Genomic DNA, 22,622 nt, shown 5'->3' on the forward strand with positions numbered 1-22,622 from the left:
TGGGAGGCAGGACCAGAGGTGGAAAGAAAGCAACTTTAACTTTAAATGCATTCTCCAAGCAACTGGCTGGCTTGGCTTAGAGAAGAGATTTAAAGGGGAAAAACCCCACCTTTTCCAAGCTAACCAACAGCGGGGGCTTCGAGAGCCACACAATATGTGTGAAAGAGCCACATGTGGCTCCCGAGCTGCAGTTTGGCCACCCCTGCCCCATATAAACGGGCTTTTTGATTTGCACACAAACCCACTAACAGGAGACAGGCGGCTGATCGTTGATGCGAAGCACGGAGAGATGTTAGTGCTCGTGGTTTCTGGAGGGAAAGCTTTCTGAGCTTGGAGCGTCTACCGAGCAGGTGCCCGGACAAGCCCCAGTCCCCTCCCCCACCAGGTGTGTTACGTCTCACTATCTGTTAACCAAACTTAGAATTCGGCCTAGGAGCAGGCTGAGGCGTCAAGGCAGACCTTATTCCCAGATGCATTCCAAGGGGCATCTCGCACCACAAAGCCCTTGGCGGGGCCCCGGGGCTCCTCTTCCAAGCGGGAGGGGGGCTTCATGTAGGCGGCCATGGTCTCCGTCTCCACCACGTCCATCATCTGCAACGAGAGACCAGCGATCGGTTTCCCCTCTAAGCTGCAGAGTCTCGTGAGCAAAAATGCCACTCTGCCAGCGACTGGCATTAAAGCTATGAGCTACTGGATGAATTAAGTGTGCTCCGGAGCCATTTTGTCCTGCGCTAAGACAAAAAGGTGTGAGCTGGAGGCTAAAAAATCTGCAAGCCAGCTCACGCTAACTCAGCTTGAAGGGAACACTGCCGGCGACGTGTCGGATGTTTGGCAAAAGGTTAGGAAGAACTCCCTGACCGTTAAGAGCGGTTCCTCAGCGGAAGAGGCTTCCTTGGGAGGTGGTGGGCGCTCCTCCTTTGGAGGTTTTTCAACAGAGGCCATGCGGAAGCAATGAGGATCCTGTGAACTTCAGCAGGTCATGGGAAGGAGGGCAGGAAGGGCCGCATCAGCGCTTAGTTCTCATGGACCTTTCTTACACGCCCAGGGAAATGGGATGGAGAAAGTAGAGAAAGAAGTACTTTTCTCCCTTTCTCACAATACAAGAATTCATGGGCATTCGATGAAATTGCTGAGCAGTCGGGTTAAAACAGATAAAAGGAAGTCCTTCTTCACCCAAAGGGTGATTAACATGTGGAATTCACTGCCACAGGAGGTGGTGGCGGCTACAAGCATAGACAGCTTCAAGAGGGGGTTAGATAAAAATATGGAGCAGAAGTCCATCAGTGGCTATTATCCACAGTGTGTGTGTATCTATCTATCTATCTATCTATCTATCTATCTATCTATCTATCTATCTATCTATCTATCTATCTATCTATCTATCTATCTATCTATCTATCTATCTATCTATCAATCAATCATTTTTTTGGCCACTGTGTGAAACAGAGTATTGGACTGGATTGGCCATTGGCCTGATCCAACGTGGCTTCTCTTATGTTCTTATGTGACACAGAGTGTTGGACTGGATGGGCCATTGGCCTGATCCAACGTGGCTTCTCTTATGTTCTTATGTGACACAGAGTGTTGGACTGGATGGGCCATTGGCCTGATCCAACGTGGCTTCTTTTATGTTCTTACGTGACACAGAGTGTTGGACTGGATGGGCCATTGGCCTGATCCAACGTGGCTTCTCTTATGTTCTTATGTGACACAGAGTGTTGGACTGGATGGGCCATTGGCCTGATCCAACATGGCTTCTCTTATGTTCTTATGTTAATCACTGCTTTGGGGGTCAGGCAGCAATTTTTCTCTAGGCCAGTTTGGCCAGGGATCTTGAGAGGGTTTTGCCATCTTCTGGGGATGGAGCAGGGGGTACTGGGGGTGGGAGGTATTTGTGAATTCCCTGCATTGTGTAGGGGGTTGGACTAGATGACCCTGAAGACTCCTTCCAACTCTTACAATTCCGTGATCACCGCTAGCAGCAGCCGCCGTTTCGGCATGCACATTTGTCACCTGTGGAGGGCTACGGCCACAATACTGTCTTGCTAGAAAGAAATGACCTTAACTCATTAGATCGAGGCGGGAAGCCACGTTAGTCTGTCTGTAGCAACTGGAAAGAATGAGAGTCCAGCAGCCCCTTTAAAGACTAACCAAATTTGTGGCGGGGAGGAGCTTTTCCTGAAGAAGTCAGCAGTGACTTAACTAATTTGGTGAGTCACATTAGGCCTTTGCTACAACAACCTGCATAAGGGTATCGAGGGGTGGAATGATGTAGCCAATCCTCCAAGAGCTTACAAAAAAGAGCCTTATAAGAGCTCTCGGAGGATTGGCTACATCAAGGGTGTGTGGCCTAATAGGCAAAGAAGATCCTGCTAGAATTCCCCCCCCCAAGAGTATCTCCATCGAGTCCTGTAGCGATGTCAATCCCCGCTAGCTACACCCAGAGGTAAAACTGACCAAGGAGTCGAGTGCAAGATGTGATTTCCCCACCCTCATTTCATCCTCAAAACTAGGCTGTGTAATGGTGGGCTGAGACAGGGAGAGCAGATGAAGAGGCGTGTGGCGCAAAAGGGGCGGGAGCCTCAGCCTCCCAAAATCTAGCCCGATACGCTAACCGTACACAGCGTACAAAGCAACAGACCCTCATCCGGTCCTCCCCACCAGCTTGCCTTGCCTGCACAAATACTGCCCCGCCTCCCCTTCTCACATATTCCTCTTCCAAATTGAGCAGGTGGTCAATCGCGTCGTCCACGTTCTCAGGCAGCCCCGTCACCGTGACTCTGTCGGGGTCGCTGGAGCCCGGCTGAGGGAAGCGGATGTCCACCTGTTCCGAAAAGGGCACGTTTGGGTATTAGCAGAATGCATCAGTGAGTTAATCCAGTAGAATGGAACAGCCCAGGGTAGTCACCTATAAGGGATAATATTGAGGTCTACTGAAATATTTATCATCTCCCCCCCCCTTTCTTTATAATAACATCCTATACTTTTGTAACGCCCCCCCTCCCTTTATGCTATATTGGATCTTGGATTCAAGTCCAGCAGCACCTTAGGAAACCGACAAGAGTCAGGGTGCAAGCTTTTGAGAACTTTTTTACAGTCAAGAGTTATTCAACAGCGGAATCAGTTACCCAGCTCCCCCTCACTGGCCGTCTTTAAGCAGCAGCTGGACAAACACTGATCAGGGATGCTCTAGGCCAGGGGTGCAAACATGCAGCCCGGGGGCCAAATCAGGCCCCCCAAGCAACTGGCTCTTGTCTGCTTCCTTCTCCCTCTCTCTTGCTTCCTTCTGCATCACAGCTTGCTTTGCCAGGCTTGCTCAATCGCACAGGAGCTACAGAGCGAAGCCTCTATTTTCTCCATTGGCTGAGGCTCCTCCCTTGAAGAGGATTGGGGGGGGGGAGGGAGAGCTTGTTTTGCCAGGCTCGCTCAATCGCACAGCAGAGCGACTGAGCCGAGCCTCTCTTCCTTCTATTGGCTGAGGCTCCTCCCCCTCCTGGTCCCCTGGGGAAGGAAGGAAAGAGCCAGAGTTTCCTTTGCCAAGTTCCCTGGAGAAATACAAAGAAAGCACCTTTAAGACCAACGAGTGCTAATGTTTTAAACGTGTTTTATTTAAAGAATTGTGTTTGTCTGTGTCTTTTATAAAGTTGATCTCCCTGCGACCTAATCTTAAATAGGAACACACATATCCCCAGCCCGAAAAGGTCTCATTTATGTCAGATTTGGCCCTCCTAACAAATGAGTTTGACGCCCTTGCTCTAGGCTGATCCTGCATTGAGCGGGGAGTGGGGGGGGGATTAGATGCCCTGTATGTGATTCTATTATTCTAAGACCCTTCCATGGGAAATGCCAAGGTCTGAACCTGGGAAGCTCCAGTGTGCAAAGCTTGGGCTCCACACCCCAACCCCAGGTAGGATCACCTGCCCCGACCCCCCCACTGGTGGCGTCTGCCCTTACCCGGAACTCTTCCATGAGCTTGCGGATCGCCTTGCCCCGCCCACCGATGATGCGGGCGTGGACTCGGTGATCCAAACGGACGTCTTCGCTGACCATCTCCTCGAGGTCCGCCACAATTTTCAAGATGGCGTCGCGGGCTCCCTCGGCGTTCTTCTCGTAGCCAGTGATCGTGATGAGGTCCTGTTGAGGGAGCGCCGGGGGGTTAGAGCGGCTGAGAGTCAAAGGGCATCCTGCCGGAATCTACGGGAGTCTGGGACGTTTGGCTTCGGCCCTGGTTTCTAAGAAAAACCCCCGTCTCTCCAAAGCCCTTGCTGTGGAACATCAAGGTGGGTTAGAGCGGAAGCGAGACTTCCTCGTCCTACACAGCAGGGACTACACAGGAGGTCGAGAATTCAAGAAAACCAAAAGCCTAATCTTTGTTCTACATCTTTACTAAAGGAAGCCATGGAAGCTGATTCAGCCCAGAATCTGAAGACCCGGCAGCACTGCAGTGTACCTGGCTGGCCAAACGTACAAAACTGACTTCAGGGTTCAACAGCAGCTCATTTGGGAGGCGGGGGGGGTGGGGAGTACTTGTGGATCTCCTGCACTGTGTGAAGGGAGGGGCAAGTTGATGACCCCAGAGGTCCCTTCCAATCTCAGATAACCATCAGTTAGCTCTTGCTTAATGCAAAAGCCACATAGAATAAATGTGGGAGGGAGGGAGGAAGGGATGAAAACAAAGCAACTTTAACCAATCCTCCTGGAGCTTACAGTAGGCCCTGTACTGAGAGCCCTGAAAGCTCCTGGAGGATTGGCTACATCAGGGGGTGTGGCCTAATATGCAAAGGAGTCCCTGCTACCAAAAAAGCCCCGGACGGATTCTCAAAAACCGTTTTCGCACACAGCTTACCTCGCAGTCACAGTCCTGTTCCCACCGCAGCGTCCAGTCCGATTTCCCACCATCTGCGCCGGAGTTACAGGAAGTGCCGTGGCTTTTGCGTAGCAAACATTAACCCCTAAGACCCAGTTTACGTTTGCTACGCAGAAGCTGCGGCACTTCCTGTAACTCCGGCGCAGATGGTGGGAAATCTAACCGGACGCTGCGGAGGGAACAGGATTGTGACTGCGAGGTGAGCTGTGTGCGAAAACGGCAAAAGTGATTAAAAGAGAGAAATGCCTTCTCCAAACCAGCTCGGAGAGCCACACCATTATGGGTGAGAAATCCACATGTGGCATCCAAGCTGCAGTTTGGCCACCAGTGAACCAGCTACTTTGGCAAGCTTGTCCCACAACACGACCCCCCCCCCCCCCCGGAGCCGAGCTCTACCGCTGATGAGCAGGGACCCCCACCTGATTCTCATCCCCTTTGTCTGGGAACTGGACAGTGACGTCGTGGTCCTTACGGATCTGGGAGATGACCGCCCCCTTCTTGCCGATGATCTTCGGGTGGTACTTGGGCTCCACGCTCACGGTGAGCTTGAAGCCTCGCAGCGCCTGCCATGACGCCACAAAGAACAACAACAACAAAAACCAAACCAGCAGTTAGATCAGCCGAAGGCCTTTTTGTCCAGCAGAAGCTAACCAGTGAGGGGAAAGACATGGGGGTGGGGGGGGGGAGGAGGCAGTGTTCTGGCCAGTACCCGATCTTCCTGCTCTGCTTGAAGCTCCTTGACCCTCTCCAAGAGGCCGGTCCGGGCTCGCTCCACGTTGGGGACCAGGCCTGTGATCTTGATGACGTCCGACTGCTGCTCGGGTTGGGGCACAGAGATGTTCACCTGGGGACCGCGGAGCAAAGGCGTTCAGAAGCAGCGATGCAGGCGGCAAAGCACCTCTGAAGCCTCTCTCGCTGCATACAAGTCCAGCTCGCCACCAAGCGGTGCACAACGCTAAAAGAGCTACATCTTCAGGCTGCTGGGCAATCTGAGGAGCTCCTGGCTACGCTACACACAATGCCATACGATCAGGCCTTGGATTCAGCAGGAGCTCACAGGAGCACAGCTCCTGAACCTTTCTGAGGGCTCCCCCCTTCCTTCCTCCCCACCTACCTTGTCCATTGAATAGTAGGTGCAGCTGCATAACAATCCCTGGATTAGGAGAGTGGGCAGCCAGCTACCAGGGGCTTTGCCACATCCCCAGCAGCCCTCATTAACCCCTCGAGAAGCCCACACCACCCTTTCTCAACTTCTTATATGATTCTGGGTGGTGGGTGGCTTAAGAATGTAAGAGAAGCCATGTTGGATCAGGCCAATGGCCCATCCAGTCCAACACTCTGCGTCACACAGTGGCCAAATTTTTTTTTATACACACACACATATATACACACTGTGTTTATACACACTGTGGCTAATAGCCACTGATGGAGCTCTGCTCCATATTTTTATCCAATCCCCTCTTGAAGCTGGATAGGCTTGTAGCCGCCACCAGCTCCTGTGGCAGTCAATTCCACATGTTAATCACCCTCTGCGTGAAGAAGTACTTCCTTTTAGGCTTGCTGGCTTTTTGACCGCTGGGGGGACGGTGGCCAAGGAGAGCCCCAGGAGAGCGAGGCCTGCTTGGGCTGGCTGGATCTCTAGCCAGCCGAAGCAGGCCTCGTTCGCCTGGGGCTCTCCTTTCTTGCATCGGGCTGCTTTTGGCTGGGGGGGGGTGGCATATGCTAATGAGTCATGGTAATGAGCTCCGCTGCCTATTTTTCTGCAAAATGACCCCCGCATACAATAATGGTAGTCATGATTACTTATGGGATCCGGCCCACATCATTTCTTGCAGGTAGTTCTGCTCTGCTTTATTTTGTGTGTGTTGCAACCTTCCATTCTCCACTGCAGGGTGTAAAAATTCCTTTGGCCAATTCACCTTAGTGCAGCTGATGAATGGCTTAGTTTCAACCACGAGCGCTTCAATTCAGCCGCAGTTCACTGACATCCATCAGGAGAGTGAAATCCTCATTCAGTTCCTGTTACCTATTTCTCATTAAGCAAATGAACCCCTTGGTCCCGCCCCCCCGCTTAATTCCCAAATCCATTCATTTCATTTGACGGATTCAGGGCTTTTTTTTTTTGTAGCAGGAGCTCCTTTGCATATTAGGCCACACCCCCTTGATGTAGTCAATTCTCCTGGAGCTTACAGTACGCCCTGTACTGAGAGCCCTGAAAGCTCCCGGAAGATTGGCTACATCAGGGGGTGTGACTAATATGCAAAGGAGTCCCTGCTACTAAAAAAGCCCTGGACGGATTCTTCACACACCCCTTGCAACAAGCCGCCCCTATGAATGCTTTGGATTCCATGTCAAGCAGTGAAATCAGTTCCCGGAAGCCCTTCCCCCAAGAGATGCTTTCAGCCCTTTTTTTCTCACTCTGTTCTGCTGCCCCCTGGTGCTCAACATCATGTAGACAGGCTTTTCCCTAAACAAACCTTCCCCGCATCTGACGAAGAGAGCTGTGTTTCATAAGAACATAAGAAAAGCCATGTTGGATCAGGCCAATGGCCCATCCAGTCCAACACTCTGTGTCACATAAGAACATAAGAGAAGCCATGTTGGATCAGGCCAATGGCCCATCCAGTCCAACACTCTGTGTCACGTAAGAGAAGCCATGTTGGATAAGGCCAGTGGCCCCTCCAGTCCAACACTCTGTGTCACATAAGAACATAAGAGAAGCCATGTTGGATCAGGCCAATGGCCCATCCAGTCCAACACTCTGTGTCACATAAGAGAAGCCTTGTTGGATCAGGCCAGTGGCCCATCCAGTCCAACACTCTGTGTCACATAAGAGAAGCCTTGTTGGATCAGGCCAATGGCCCATCCAGTCCAACACTGTGTGTCACATAAGAACATAAAAGAAGCCATGTTGGATCAGGCCCGTGGCCCATCCAGTCCTACACTCTGTGTCACATAAGAACATAAAAGAAGCCATGTTGGATCAGGCCAATGGCCCATCCAGTCCAACACTCTTTGTCACATAAGAACATAAAAGAAGCCATGTTGGATCAGGCCAATGGCCCATCCAGTCCTACACTCTGTGTCACATAAGAACATAAAAGAAGCCATGTTGGATCAGGCCCGTGGCCCTTCCAGTCCTACACTCTGTGTCACATAAGAACATAAAAGAAGCCATGTTGGATCAGGCCAATGGCCCATCCAGTCCTACACTCTGTGTCACATAAGAACATAAAAGAAGCCATGTTGGATCAGGCCAGTGGCCCATCCAGTCCTACACTCTGTATCACATAAGAACATAAAAGAAGCCATGTTGGATCAGGCCAATGGCGCATCCAGTCCAACACTCTGTGTCACATAAAAACATAAGAGAAGCCATGTTGGATCAGGCCAATGGCCCATCCAGTCCAACACTCTGTGTCACATAAGAACATAAAAGAAGCCATGTTGGATCAGGCCAATGGCGCATCCAGTCCAACACTCTGTGTCACATAAAAACATAAGAGAAGCCATGTTGGATCAGGCCAATGGCCCATCCAGTCCAACTCTCTGTGTCACATAAGAACATAAAAGAAGCCATGTTGGATCAGGCCAATGGCCCATCCAGTCCAACACTGTGTCACATAAGAACATAAAAGAAGCCATGTTGGATCAGGCCAATGGCCCATCCAGTCCAACACTCTGTATCACATAAAAACATAAGAGAAGCCAAGTTGGATCAGGCCAATGGCCCATCCAGTCCAACTCTCTGTGTCACATAAGAACATAAGAGAAGCCACGTTGGATCAGGCCAGTGGCCCATCCAGTCCAACACTGTGTCACATAAGAGAAGCCATATTGGATCAGGCCAGTGGCCCATCCAGTCCAACACTCTGTGTCACATAAGAACATAAGAGAAGCCATATTGGATCAGGCCAGTGGCCCATCCAGTCCTACACTCTGTATCACATAAGAACATAAAAGAAGCCATGTTGGATCAGGCCAATGGACCATCCAGTCCAACACCCTGTGTCACATAAGAACATAAAAGAAGCCATGTTGGATCAGGCCAATGGCCCATCCAGTCCAACACCCTGTGTCACATAAAAACATAAGAGAAGCCAAGTTGGATCAGGCCATTGGCCCATCCAGTCCAACTCTCTGTGTCACATAAGAACATAAGAGAAGACACGTTGGATCAGGCCAGTGGCCCATCCAGTCCAACACTGTGTCACATAAGAACATAAGAGAAGCCATATTGGATCAGGCCAGTGGCCCATCCAGTCCAACACTCTGTGTCACATAAGAACATAAGAGAAGCCATATTGGATCAGGCCAGTGGCCCATCCAGTCCAACACTCTGTGTCACATAAGAACATAAGAGAAGCCATATTGGATCAGGCCAGTGGCCCATCCAGTCCTACACTCTGTATCACATAAGAACATAAAAGAAGCCATGTTGGATCAGGCCAATGGCACATCCAGTCCAACACTCTGTGTCACATAAGAACATAAAAGAAGCCATGTTGGATCAGGCCAATGGCGCATCCAGTCCAACACTCTGTGTCACATAAAAACATAAGAGAAGCCATGTTGGATCAGGCCAATGGCCCATCCAGTCCAACTCTCTGTGTCACATAAGAACATAAAAGAAGCCATGTTGGATCAGGCCAATGGCCCATCCAGTCCAACACCCTGTGTCACATAAGAACATAAAAGAAGCCATGTTGGATCAGGCCAATGGCCCATCCAGTCCAACACTCTGTGTCACATAAAAACATAAGAGAAGCCAAGTTGGATCAGGCCAATGGCCCATCCAGTCCAACTCTCTGTGTCACATAAGAACATAAGAGAAGACACGTTGGATCAGGCCAGTGGCCCATCCAGTCCAACACTGTGTCACATAAGAACATAAGAGAAGCCATATTGGATCAGGCCAGTGGCCCATCCAGTCCAACACTCTGTGTCACATAAGAACATAAGAGAAGCCATATTGGATCAGGCCAGTGGCCCATCCAGTCCAACACTCTGTGTCACATAAGAACATAAGAGAAGCCATATTGGATCAGGCCAGTGGCCCATCCAGTCCAACACTCTGTGTCACATAAGAACATAAGAGGAGCCATATTGGATCAGGCCAGTGGCCCATCCAGTCCAACACTCTGTGTCACATAAGAACATAAGAGAAGCCATGTTGGATCAGGCCAGTGGCCCATCCAGTCCAACACTGTGTCACATAAGAACATAAGAGAAGCCATATTGGATCAGGCCAGTGGCCCATCCAGTCCAACACTCTGTGTCACATAAGAACATAAGAGAAGCCATGTTGGATCAGGCCAGTGGCCCATCCAGTCCAACACTGTGTCACATAAAAACATAAGAGAAGCCATATTGGATCAGGCCAGTGGCCCATCCAGTCCAACACTCTGTGTCACATAAGAACATAAGAGGAGCCATATTGGATCAGGCCAGTGGCCCATCCAGTCCAACACTCTGTGTCACATAAGAACATAAGAGAAGCCATGTTGGATCAGGCCAGTGGCCCATCCAGTCCAACACTGTGTCACACAGTGGCCAAAAATGTTTTATATACACACACACACACACACACACATATATATACACACTGTGGCTAATAGCCACTGATGAAAGCTTTTGCTACAACAAGGTCTGCTGCTGGACTCTATTTTGTGGCGACAGATTAATATGGCCACTCCTCTGGATCTACTTCCCTAGAATGGCATCCTTGTAAAACAGAAGGAGAGTGCAGATTTTTTTAAAAAAAGAGGGGTTGTTCCTGGAAATGTTCACTTTTGACATCGTTTTACTATCCTAGTATGTCAATCCAAACTGGTGTAGATGGTAGATTTATATCTTTCCCTTCTCTCTGAATCAGAGTCTCAGAGCGGCTCACAATCTCCTATTTCTTCTCCTCCCACAACAGACACCCTGTGAGGTAAGTGGGGCTGAGAGGGCTCTCCCCTTTCAAGGCCAACCTCTGCCAGAGCTATGGCTGACCTGAAGCCATTCCAGCAGCTGCAAGTGGAGGAGTGGGGAATCAAACCCGGTTCTCCCAGGTAAGAGTCCGCGCACTTCACCACTACACCAAACTGGCTGTCTCACGGGAACGCCGTGAGGTTTTCAAGGCAAGAGACTGACCTCTGCCTGCTTCTGCACCGCAATCCCTGGAGCTGTCCAAGTACGCAGGGCTGACCCTGCTTAGCTTCTGAGGTCTGATGAGTTCAGGGCTATCCAGGTCAGGCCACTTAAAGCAGTACCTGGCTAAATAACGGAAGCACCTGCCTTCCTCCATTTGAAGCTGCTCAATCCTGCTTCACAGATCTTCTTCTGCGTCTCCGCCTTTAACAGGCCTGGCAAGTGGCAAACGAGGACAGGACCTTCCCCGGGCGGGGCATCCCGTTTGTGGACTGCCGACCCCAGAAATGTTCACGCAGCGCCATTCTCCGTTATCCCTCAAAGCCCAAAGCTAAGAAAAGCCACGGCTGCACGTAGGGGTTTCATCGTTTTAACCGACTCCTGCGGTTAATGGGCTCTCTGAGAGAGAGGGCCTGAAATTAAATTTGCACTTGATTGGCTCAAATCAGCTAAAAAAAATATTTTTTTTTTCTGCCACCAGTTGGAAGCAGGGACGGCCCTGCCAATAGGCAAACTAGGTGATCGCCTAGAGCGCTGGCCTTCTGGGTGTGCGGGGCACTCCCCCTATGTGACTGGGTGATGTTATCAGTGCGAGGGGGGGGGCCTTGCCTAGGGCGCCAGACAGTCTAAGGACGGCCCTGGTTAGAAGTCCGAGTAACTGGGAAGAGAGCTGCAGCGACCGACCAGCTTCCATTAAGAAACAGAAGTGTTTAAGGGAAGTTTGCTTGTGATTCTGCCTGACTGCACATTCACCCGTACCCAAGAAGAGCTGCCTTAAAAGGACAGAGCCGCAAATTCCGCAGCGCATTTGTGTTTTCCCCCCTGGTGGTGGTGTCAATTTGGTATAGTGGTTAAGAGGAGCCCCGTGGCGCAGGGTGGTAAAGCTGCAGTGCTGCAGTCTGAGCTCTCTGCTCACGACCTGAATTCGATCCCGGCAGAAGCTGAGTTCAGGTCGCCATGCTTGCTTTGCCTGTGCTTTTGCCTTTCACTTCGTAACCGTCATACCGGCAGGGCTTTTTTTTTTTTTGGTAGAGGGGAACTCCTTTGCATATTAGGCCACAACCCCTGATGCAGCCAATCCTCCAAGAGCTTACAGGGCACTGAGCACAGGGCCTACTGTAAGCTTCAAGAGGATTGGCTACATCAGGGGTGTGTGGCCTAATATGCAAAGGAGTTCCTGCTGCAAAAAAAGCCCTGGTCATAAGTATTCCTTTATGCCCTGCAAAAGGGAGAGAAGGCTTTTCAAGGTCATTTTATCTTTTTGCAGGGACAGCTCAGCTACCCTGTATGGTATAAGAAAGGTGTTGGTGGGAAAAGATCTGTATTGCAACGTAGTTTTGGCGGGCTGCCTAACGGCCCTAGATAAGATATATAAGGCTGGTCACCTCACAGGTGTGCCGGTTCTGATACAGTCATGTATGGCTACTGTTCTATCTATCAATAAAGCCAGCTTTCTGATCACACTGAAAGCCTCCTTTAATTGAGGATAGTCCCAGAGCTGACAATATGAGAGACCATGGCTCAGTGGCAGAGCCTCTGCTTGGCAGACCGAAGGTCCCAGGTTCAGTCCCTGGCGTCTTCAGCTAAAAGGATCAGGTAGGAGGGGACTTAAAATCTCCTCCGACAAAAACCACGTGGCAATACAAACAATAGGATTTCTTCCTATACAGCAAGATTTCCAGTTGCTTTCTTATTCCTAACTTAGAACTATATCAGAAAGCGTTTCAAGAGATGTGGCCTCCTATAGTAAACGACCTACCGTATTTTTCGCACCATAAGACGCACTCCCCCCCCCCAAAAGTGGGGTAAAAAGTGTGTGCGTCTTATGGAGCGAAGGTACCGTACATACCTTCTTCCGGGGGGGGGGGGGATCCGCTGCCTCCGTCCCGGCACTTCCCCGCACCTGCCTGGCTCCAGCTCTGACGCTTACAGCAAGCGCCAGGATCGCTCCCTCCGCCCTCCGATCCCAGCACTTGCTTTAAGCATCAGCGCTGAAGCCAGGCAGGCAAGTAGGGAGAAAGCACGCCGCCCCCTCCACAGCCGGCGCTCGCGAAGCGCTGGGTTTGCGGAGGGGGCGGGTGCTTCCTCTGCCTGGCTTCAGCTGCTCTTACAGCAAGCGCTGGGATCGCAGGGTGGAGGGAGCGATCCCGGCGCTTGCTGTAAGAGCAGCTGAAGCCAGGCAGGCAGGCAGGCAGGCAGGGGGAAAGCACGCCGCCCCCTCCACAGCCCAGCGTTTTGCAAAGCGCTGGGTTTGCGGAGGGGGCGGGTGCTTCCTCTGCCTGGCTGCCTGGCTGGGAGACAAGCGGCGAGATCGCTCCCTCCGCCCCCATCGCAAACCCAGCACTTCGCAGGGAGCGATCTCGCCGCTTGTCTCCCAGCCAGGCACGCAAGCGCGGGGGAAGCACGCCAGCGCCTGCGTGCCTGGCTGGGAGACAAGCGGCGAGATCGCTCCCTGCGAAGTGCTGGGTTTGCGGTGGGGGCGGAGGGAGCGATCTCACCGCTTGTCTCCCAGCCAGGCACCTGCGTCTAATGGTCCGGAGCGTCCAATGGACCGAAAAATAGGTAATTGAAAATAATATTCTTCCTACTAACCCTTATACAAAAGTTATATATATGTCAATCTGTTATTGCAGAGCTTGGTTATTGAAATGTTCTATTAAATCTTGTATGATTGCTCTCCCCCCCCCCCCCCCCCGGTTCTGTTCTGGTAAATTTCCATACATACACGCAAACACACACACACACACATATGTATATACTGTATCCCCATCTGTATACAAGTATTACAATCCTTTGTTATCGCCAAAGTTAAGTTGAATCTGTATAGGTTTCAGAATTCAAGTTTAAATAAACTTCATTTACTATTTAAAAAAAAGTCGGTGACTTGAAAAACCTCAACCTGAGACCCCAAAGAGCTGCTGACAGTCTGAGTAGACAATACCAACTTTCATGGAACTTTGGGGAGGGACGGTGCCTCAGTGGTAGAGCACCTGCTTGGGAAGCAGGTCCCAGGTTCAATCCCCAGCATCTCCAACTAAACAGGGTCCAGGAAAATAGGTGTGAAAAACCTCAGCTTGAGACCCTGGAGAGCCGCTGCCAGTCAGGTGAGGGACGGTGCCTCAGTGGTAGAGCATCTGCTTGGGAAGCAGGTCCCAGGTTCAATCCCTGGCATCTCCAACTAAACAGGGTCCAGGCAAATAGGTGTGAAAAACCTCAGCTTGAGACCCTGGAGAGCCGCTGCCAGTCTGAGAGAACAATACTGACTTTGATGGACCCAGGGTCTGATTCAGTAGAAGGCAGCTTCATGTGGAACGACGGTCTGGATTTAGTATAAATTTACATCCATTTACACAAGTGAATTCCTATGACATCAAATTGACTCGGCAAAAACCCGACAAACGGGGGAAACTCGAATCCTCAGTCCAGGATATATCAAATTCCACCGCAATCATCGCCACACTTTATGAGGCAATCATAGTGCCATTTTGCAGAGACTGTCAAGTGGTGCAAGAGCTAAACCCCAATTCCATGCGTTGATTAACGATCGATTCGTTAATCAATACGTTCAACATCCCGAGTCAAGATTGCTGGCTCCTCCCAGAAAGTCCAGAAGCCAGCAATCTTGACTCGGAATGTTGAACGTATTGATTAATGAATATATGGAATACTGCAAGACCCCGGTTTGAACATCTGACGAAGCCATTCAGTGTGAAACGGCCGGCTCCAGCGTGCGGCCCCGTGATCAACTCATGGAATTGGGGTTCAGCTCTTGCACCACTGACAATCTCTGCAAAATGGCGCTACGATTGCCTCATAAAGTGTGGAAACGACTGCGGTGGAATTTGATATATCCTGGACTGATGATTCGAGTTGTCGGGTTTTTGCCGAGTCAATTTGATGTCATAGGAATTCACTTGTGTAAATCGATGTAAACTGATGTTATCAGCTTTTTGCTAAATGTATTTTTAAGATTTTTTTTGAATTATACACTTTAATAGTTTGAATACGTTGCCACTAATTTACAACCGCGAACTTTTCTGGTTTCCGGATTTGCATTCGATTGCGGTTTCCTCTTATTATTTTTGCTGGATTTAGTATAAGGCAGCTGTCACAGGTGTTCAGGTGTTCGCTCACCTGACCAGCCTGTGCCACTCTCCATGGCCTGGCCCATACCTCGTACTCCTCCATCATCTTGCGGATGCCGGCTCCCTTCTGCCCAATGATGTAGCGGTGCAGATCGAAGGGGACATCTACATCCACGGTGATGGGAACCAGAGCCTAGGAGGACAGAAGGACAGCTTCAGAATTACGGCAGAAGCGGGATTTGGGGAGGGCAAAGAACTATTTGCGGGCGGAGGGGCAGGGAGGCAAGAAGGTGGGTCAGAGCGGCGTGGCACAACGCAAAAGCGATGGAATGATGGTATATGCGAATATAATAATAACAACAACCGACATTAGGCAACAATTAATAAACATTCATGCCCACACTGAAGTTCTGTGAGCCCATGAAGTCCAGGCAAAGACCCCAGGAGGTTTTTTTTTAATTTGTCCGTTTCAATTTACAGAAAATCTTCATTAGTTCATATGGTCGCCATACGTTGGACATCCCTTGACAACAAGGAACACACAAATAGAGTAGGGAGAAGAAGAAGAAGAAATTAGATTTATATCCTGCCCTCCACTCCAAAGAGTCTCGGAGCGACTCACAATCTCCTTTACCTTCCTCCTCCACAAGAGACACCCTGTGAGGTAGGTGGGGCTGGAGAGGGCTCTCACAGCAGCTGCCCTTTCAAGGACAACCTCTGCCAGAGCTATGGCTGACCCAAGGCCATGCCAGCAGGTGCAAGTGGAGGAGTGGGGAATCAAACCTGGTTCTCCCAGATAAGAGTCTCCCCTTTCAAGGACAACCTCTGCCAGAGCTATGGCTGACCCAGGGCCATGCCAGCAGGTGCAAGTGGAGGAGTGGGGAATCAAACCCGGTTCTCCCAGATAAGAGTCCGCACACTTAACCACTACACCAAACTGGACATACGAGGACATGAGCTCTAATCTCCGTCACATGCAGCCTTGGTCAAGTCCCTTTGAAGCAGCCGTCAAGAAGCAAGACAATTCAGGGGCCCTCGGTAGCCTTCTCTTCCCGTCCATGAGAATTGAAATCTTCACGCAGTCCATCCAGTAGACTCTCCTGTCAAGATGTCCTTTTCCCGTTCTTAGACCCAGACAAATGATGCAGGATCCCTACCAATAATGCTGCCCGGGCCGACTCGCACTTCTCCTTCCGCCCCGAGATTAGGATGATGTCACATTTGCGGGGGGCGGAGTCCGGCTCGGGGCTGACGTCACCGTTTTCCTGAGGCTGTGCTTCTGAACCTGGTGGGTACAGGTGGGAGAGGTTCGGGAGCGGAAGGGGGAAAGAGGAAGGGGGAGACGCTGAAAAAGTCAGCTCCCTGCAAGAAACCCAACGCTTCGTCCTGGAGTCCGGGGGATGCTATTTATCTTTCCGCTCCATCTCTCCCCTACCTGGATTGTCGTCTCGCTCCGGGAACTTGATCTGCACATCGTGTTCTCGAGTGATCTGCTGCACCCGGTAACCTTTGGCTCCCATGACAACGCGGTGGAAACGCTGCGGGATGACGCATTCCAGCACCACCTGAGCCTCCTGCACGTGGGGTCGGGAGACAAAGCATTAGAGCAGGGGTGTCAAAACTCATTCGTTATGAGGGCCGGATCTGACATAAATGAGACCTTGTCAGGCCGGGCCACGTGTTTCATACAATGTAACGCCAGGTAGTGGAGATATAAACTTTATAAAAGACACAAACACGACTGAACGCATGGGATAGAGAAGGTAGAGAAAGACGTCCTTTTCTCACTTTCTCACAATATGAGAACTCGTGGGCATCCAATGAAACTGCTGAGCAGTCGGGTTAGAACGGATAAAAGGAAGTAGTTCTTCACCCAAAGGGTGATTAACATGTGGAATACACTGCCACAGAAGGCGGTGGCGGCTACAAGCATAGCCAGCTTCGAGAGGGGATTGGATAAAAATATAGAACAGAGGTCCATCAGTGGCTATTAGCCACAGCTTATTGTTGGAACTCTCTGACTAGGGCAGTGATGCGCTGTATTCTTGTGCTTGGGGGGGGGCACAGTGGGAGGGCTTCTAGCCACTGTGACAGAGTGTTGGACTGGATGGGCCATTCGCCTGATCCAACAAGGCTTCTCTTACGTTCTTAAAGATTTTTTAAAAACCTAAAATAAAACACGCTTAAAACATTAGCACGTTGGTCTTAAAGGTGATTTCTTTGTATCTCTCCTGTGTGATCCATAGAACTGGGCAAAGGAAGCTCTGGCTCTTTGCTTCCCCAGGGGACCAGAAGGGGAAGGAGCCTCAGCCAATAGAAGGAAGAGAAGCTTGCCTCAGTACCTCTGCTGTGCGATTGAGAGAGCCTAGCAAAGCAAGCTATCCCTTCCCCCCCAAGGAAGGAGCCTCAGCCAATGGAGAAAATAGAGGTTTTGTTCTGTATGTGCTTCTGCACGATTGAGCAAAGCAAGCTATGACGTGGAAAGAAACAAGAGAAAAAGAGAAGAAACCAGATAACAGCCAGTTGCTCAGGCGGCTGATAGGAGCCCTCCAGGGGCCTGATTCAGCCCCCAGGCCACATGTTTGACACCCCTGAATTCGAGGGTGAGTGGGTTGGTGAAGGGGCAGTAGGGCTCAGTGATCCGACACCTGCTTTGCATGAAGGTTCCAGGTTCAATCCCCGGCATCTCCAGTTAAAGCGTCTCTGCTCGAGAGAGATGCTTCTAGACTGAGTAGACGACACCAAGTTGGATGGACCAATGGACTTAACTTGGTCTGGCAGGTTCGGAAGGGAGATGACTAGAGTGCACGGCACAAAGGAGCCAGGCAGGAGGCATTAATGAACATTTGCAAGAACCAGAAGTGAGAATTGATAGAGGCAGGAAATCCCCCTACCGGTTTTTGACAGTGCGCCGCTAATCGCAACGCAGAGGGTCAAGAGCTTGGGGGTACTACTGGAACCTTCATTAACGATGGAGGCCCAGATATCAGCCACTGCCAAGTCCGCATTCTTCCATCTTAGGCGGGCAAGGCAGTTGGCCCCCTTCCTGCAGCGTGATGACCTAGCAACGGTGATCCATGCAACGGTCACCTCGAGGCTGGACTACTGCAATGCCCTCTACATGGGGCTGCCCCTGTGCCGAACCCGGAAATTGCAGTTGGTGCAGAACGCCGCTGCCCGGTTGTTATTGGGGCTCCCAAGACAGGAGCACATTCAGCCAAGACTCCGGGCTCTGCACCGGCTGCCAATACTTTACCGAGTTCGGTACAAGATGCTGGTTGCTGGTCATCACCTTTAAAGCCCTATATGGCCTAGGACCTGCCTACTTGAAGGACCGTCTCTCCCCACACGTTCCCCGGAGAGTACTGAGATCGGGAACTCAAGATCTCCTGATTGTCCTCGGGCCAAAGGAAGCCCGTTTGAAAACTACAAGGGACAGGGCCTTCTCAGTAATGGCCCCTTCCTGGTGGAACCAGCTGCCCGAAGAGGTAAGGGCCCTGCAGGACCTTGTTCAATTCCGCAGGGCCTGTAAGACAGTCCTCTTCCGGCTGGCTTACAACTAACCAGCACTGAAACACTGAAACTTGAAATTGAGTGTAGTTGCAAGACCACCGTATGTCTTGAATGTTTTAAGTACATAACTATGTGAATGTTTAGATTTTAATTATGTAAATTATGGAATGTCTAATTTTTATGTCTAATTTTATATTTTTATGTCAGATTTTATATGTTTTAAGCTGCCCTGAGCCACCTGGTGGGAAGGGCGGGATATAAATCTCAAATAAATAAATAAATAAAATTTTGTAGAAAAATAGGTGGTGGAGCTCATTAGCATAACTTATTAGAATATGCCACACACACAGCCCACCCGCCAAAAGCAACCCAACACAAGGAAGGACAGCCCCGGATGAGTGAGGCCTGCTTGGACTGGCTAGAGATCCAGCCAGCCCAAGCAGGCCTCGCTCGCCTGGAGCTCTCCCCCCCCCACACCCAGCAAGCCACCTGCCACCCAAAATCACATAAGAAGTGGTGGTGCGGGCTTCTCCATGGGTTAATGAGGGCTGCTGGGGGGCGTGGCAAAGCTCCTGGTGGCTGGCTGGCTGCCCCCTCTCCTAATCCAGGGATTGTTATGCAGCTGCACCTACTATTCCATGGACAAGGTAGGTGGGGAGGAGGAGGGGGAACCCTCAGAAAGGTTCAGGAGCTATGCTCCTGGGAGCTCCTGCTAAATTCAAAGCCTGGATAGAGGTCGTCTTTTAGAAGACTGACCACATGTGTCTAGGCTGGGCCAAGGAAATGCGAAAAGACGCGGGCAATGTTCCCTCTAAGCTGTGGAGTCTCGGCAAGCAAAAATTCTACTTTGTGAGCGACTGGCATTAAAGTTGCGAGTGAGTCAATTCCGCTAACGTATAAATTTCATTCCTCTGAGGCCGTCCTTCCCGAGCGGAGACAAAAATGTGTGTGAGCCAAAGGCTAAAAAACTGTGAGCCGGCTCCCGCTAACTCAGTATGAGGGAACGCTGGACATGGGTGTCAAGCCTGCCCGCCGTTCAGACCACCCACAGGCACTTACCAGGTCGCCTATGATCTCCAGGATGCGCTTCTTGGCCGCCTCCACGCAGTCCTTGGCTCCCTTGAGCGTCACACGATCGCTCTGGACGCCCGTCCGGGGGAAGCTCACGATGACGCCCCCGTACTCCTCGGCGATCTCTCGGAGGACGTGGCCCCGGCGGGACACAAAGTGCCGGTGGTACTTGGGCTCCACCAGCATCGAATCCTCAACGATGTTATCCTGCAGGGGAGAAAGCGGCGGCTGCCTTCTCAAGCTCCCGTGCCCGAGTCCTTCTCATCGCACGTATTCAAAGAAAATGTTACTCGGCTTTGCTAAACTGCCTCCTCATCTCGATTCAGAAGTCTGGAAGAGCTAGATTTGAACCCAGCACAAGCTTAAAGACCAACAAGATCTTTTGGGGGGGGGGGGGAGGAGAGGGGGAAGGATAAGCTTCAGCTGACAAAGGATGCCTGGACTCTTGAAAGCTTATACCAGGGGTGCATTCAAAGTTAAAGTTGCTTTCTTTCCATCTCTCCCCCCCATTTCCTTCCTTCTTTCCCGTCTTGCAGCTCTGAAACATCTGACGTTCAAGTCCTGTGGCTCTTGAACATCTGACGTTAATTCTGTGTGGCTCTTGGAGTAGCTTGGAAAATGCATTCAAAGTTAAAGTTGCTTTCTTTCCCCCTCTCTCTCCGTTTCCTTCCTTCCTTCCTGTCTTGCAGCTCTGAAACATCTGACGTTCAAGTCTTGCGGCTCTCAAACATCTGACATTAATTCTGTGTGGCCCATGGAGCAGCTTGGAGAATGCATTCAAAGTTCAAGTTGCTTTCTTTCCACCTCTCTCTCCCCCCATTTCCTTCCTTCCTTCCTGTCTTGCAGCTCTGAAACATCTGACGTTCAAGTCTTGCGGCTCTCGAACATCTGACGTTAATTCTGTGTGGCTCTTATGTTAAGCAAGTTTGGCCACCCCTAGCTTATACCCTGGAAACCTCACTGGTCTCCCAAGGTGCAGGCATACAAACTAAAAAAGTCACAACTGAATGCAATAAATTAGATAATGCACACATTTATACAAAGAATATATATATTTCAATACATGACTCACCAAAGTCCCACTGGCAGCAGAGGAGAGGACTCGTAAGAATAAGTTTAAATTAAGGGTGGGAAGTAGAAGAGGAGACTGGATTTATACCCTGCCCTTCACTACTCAAAGGAGCCTCAGAGAAGCTTACAGTCTCCTTCCCCTGCCCACAACAGACCCTGTGAGGCAGGTGGAGCTGAGAGAGAACAGCTCTTGAGCAGAACACCTCTGAGAAAACTTGTGACTGACCCAAGGTCACTCCGGCAGCTGCAAGTGGGGCAGTGGGTAAGGTACCGGCTGGGTATAAGGAAAACTCTGTAAGAGTGGCTCAACAGTGGAAGAATCAGCGACCAAGGGAGGTGGGTGAGCTCTTCCTCACTGGCAGTCTTTAAGCAGCGGCTGGACAAACACTTGTCAGGAATGCTCTAGGCCGGGGGTGGCCAAACTTGCTTAACGTAAGAGCCACAAAGAGTAAACATCAGATGTTTGAGAGCTGCGAGACGTGAACGTCAGATGTTTGAGAACAGGGAGGGAGGGAGGAAATAGATGGAGGAGGGAGGGAGAGGTAGAAACAAAGCAACTGTGACTTTAAATGCGTTATCCAAGCTGCCAGCTGGCTTGGCTTGGAGAAGAAGAAGAAGATATTGGATTTATATCCCGCTCTCCAATTCGAAAAGACTTCAGAGCGGCTCACAGTCTCCTTTATCCCCCACAACAGACACCCTGTGAGATGGGTGGGTGGGGCTGAGAGAACTCTCCCAGAAGCTGCCCTTTCAAGGACAACCTCTGCTAGAGCTGTGGCTAATCCAAGGCCATTCCAGCAGGTGCAAGTGGAGGAGTGGGGAATCAAACCCGGTTCTCCCAGATAAGAGTCCGCACACTTCACCGCTACACCAAACCGAAGCAATTTAAAGAGAGAAATGCCTTCTCCAAGCCAGCAAACGGGGCTGTGGGGGCTTCAAGAGCCACATGATATATGTGAAAGAGCCACAGTTTGGCCCCCTCTGCTCTAGCCTGATCCTGCACTGAGTGGGGGGGGGGGTTGGCCTGGATGGCCTCTATGGCCCCTTCCAGCTCTGGGATTCTAAAGACTTCTTGGGGCGTGGAGCTCCACCCTTTCCGGCGCTCCAGGCCGTTAAGCCCTCTGCCCACACCCCTGCCTGCCTTTCCGGGGGGGTGTTTCCAGGCAGCCCACCAGGTTCCGGATGAGGCTCTCCAACTCGTGTTGGGCCTGCTGCACGGCGTCCTCCCTCCCGACGATGGTGATGAGCTCCTGGTCCTTGTCCTCCGGCGTGGGGAAGATGATGCGGGCACCGGTGCGGTCTCGCACTTTCCGGATGTTGGCGCCGCCGCGACCGATCAAGAACTTGTGGTACTCCAGCTTGGCGTGGAGCTCCACGGAGTGGTTGTTGATTTGCTGAAGGGGAGAAGGGCACAGCGTCAAGCATCGGTATTTCGAATAACCAAGCTCTTGTTTGATACAAAGACTCGCTTTTACTTGATAATCCAATGCTTGCTCCAAGGGATGATACCTTGGAAGTGATACACAGTTTCACACGGCGTAGTATCTTAAAGGCTACTTCAAAGGCACAGTTGTTGATAACTTCAAAAGCATAACATATAGATGTGAACTGCACAGCAGGTTCAAAGGGTACCCTTTGAACCTGCTGTGCAGTTTGCATCTAAATGTTATGCTTTTGAAGTTATCAACAACTGTTCATTTGGTCACTACAACATCTCCTAGTTCCCACACATTTCATGTCTGCTGATAAGCCATATGGATGGGAACTCATGGGAGAGGCAAGTTACTTACAAAGACAAGGTTACTTGCATATCCTGAATTCCGGAGAACTACCAGGTGAAGGGGGGGGAGCTTTGAAGAGGAGCGTTTATGCAGAAAAAG

The 22,622-nt window shown here is 50.8% G+C and overlaps 1 protein-coding gene across 2 annotated transcripts in view; it reads right to left on the reverse strand.

Moving 5' to 3' along the window:
• LOC132583767 (vigilin-like) overlaps positions 1-22,622 on the reverse strand; it is a 123,822-nt gene that overhangs the window by 2,139 nt on the left and 99,061 nt on the right. For both annotated transcript variants that reach the window (XM_060255420.1, XM_060255421.1), the window contains exons 18-27: positions 21,915-22,136; positions 19,660-19,878; positions 16,523-16,661; positions 16,245-16,372; positions 15,176-15,280; positions 5,577-5,711; positions 5,287-5,430; positions 3,955-4,134; positions 2,708-2,824; positions 460-591 (exon numbers count right to left, since the gene is read on the reverse strand). In XM_060255420.1, the coding sequence (XP_060111403.1) occupies positions 460-591; positions 2,708-2,824; positions 3,955-4,134; positions 5,287-5,430; positions 5,577-5,711; positions 15,176-15,280; positions 16,245-16,372; positions 16,523-16,661; positions 19,660-19,878; positions 21,915-22,136 (1,521 nt within the window). The remainder of the gene's footprint in view (positions 1-459; positions 592-2,707; positions 2,825-3,954; positions 4,135-5,286; positions 5,431-5,576; positions 5,712-15,175; positions 15,281-16,244; positions 16,373-16,522; positions 16,662-19,659; positions 19,879-21,914; positions 22,137-22,622) is intronic.

Source organism: Heteronotia binoei, chromosome 15 (assembly GCF_032191835.1).
Source record: "Heteronotia binoei isolate CCM8104 ecotype False Entrance Well chromosome 15, APGP_CSIRO_Hbin_v1, whole genome shotgun sequence".
NCBI classification, from domain to species: domain Eukaryota; kingdom Metazoa; phylum Chordata; class Lepidosauria; order Squamata; family Gekkonidae; genus Heteronotia; species Heteronotia binoei.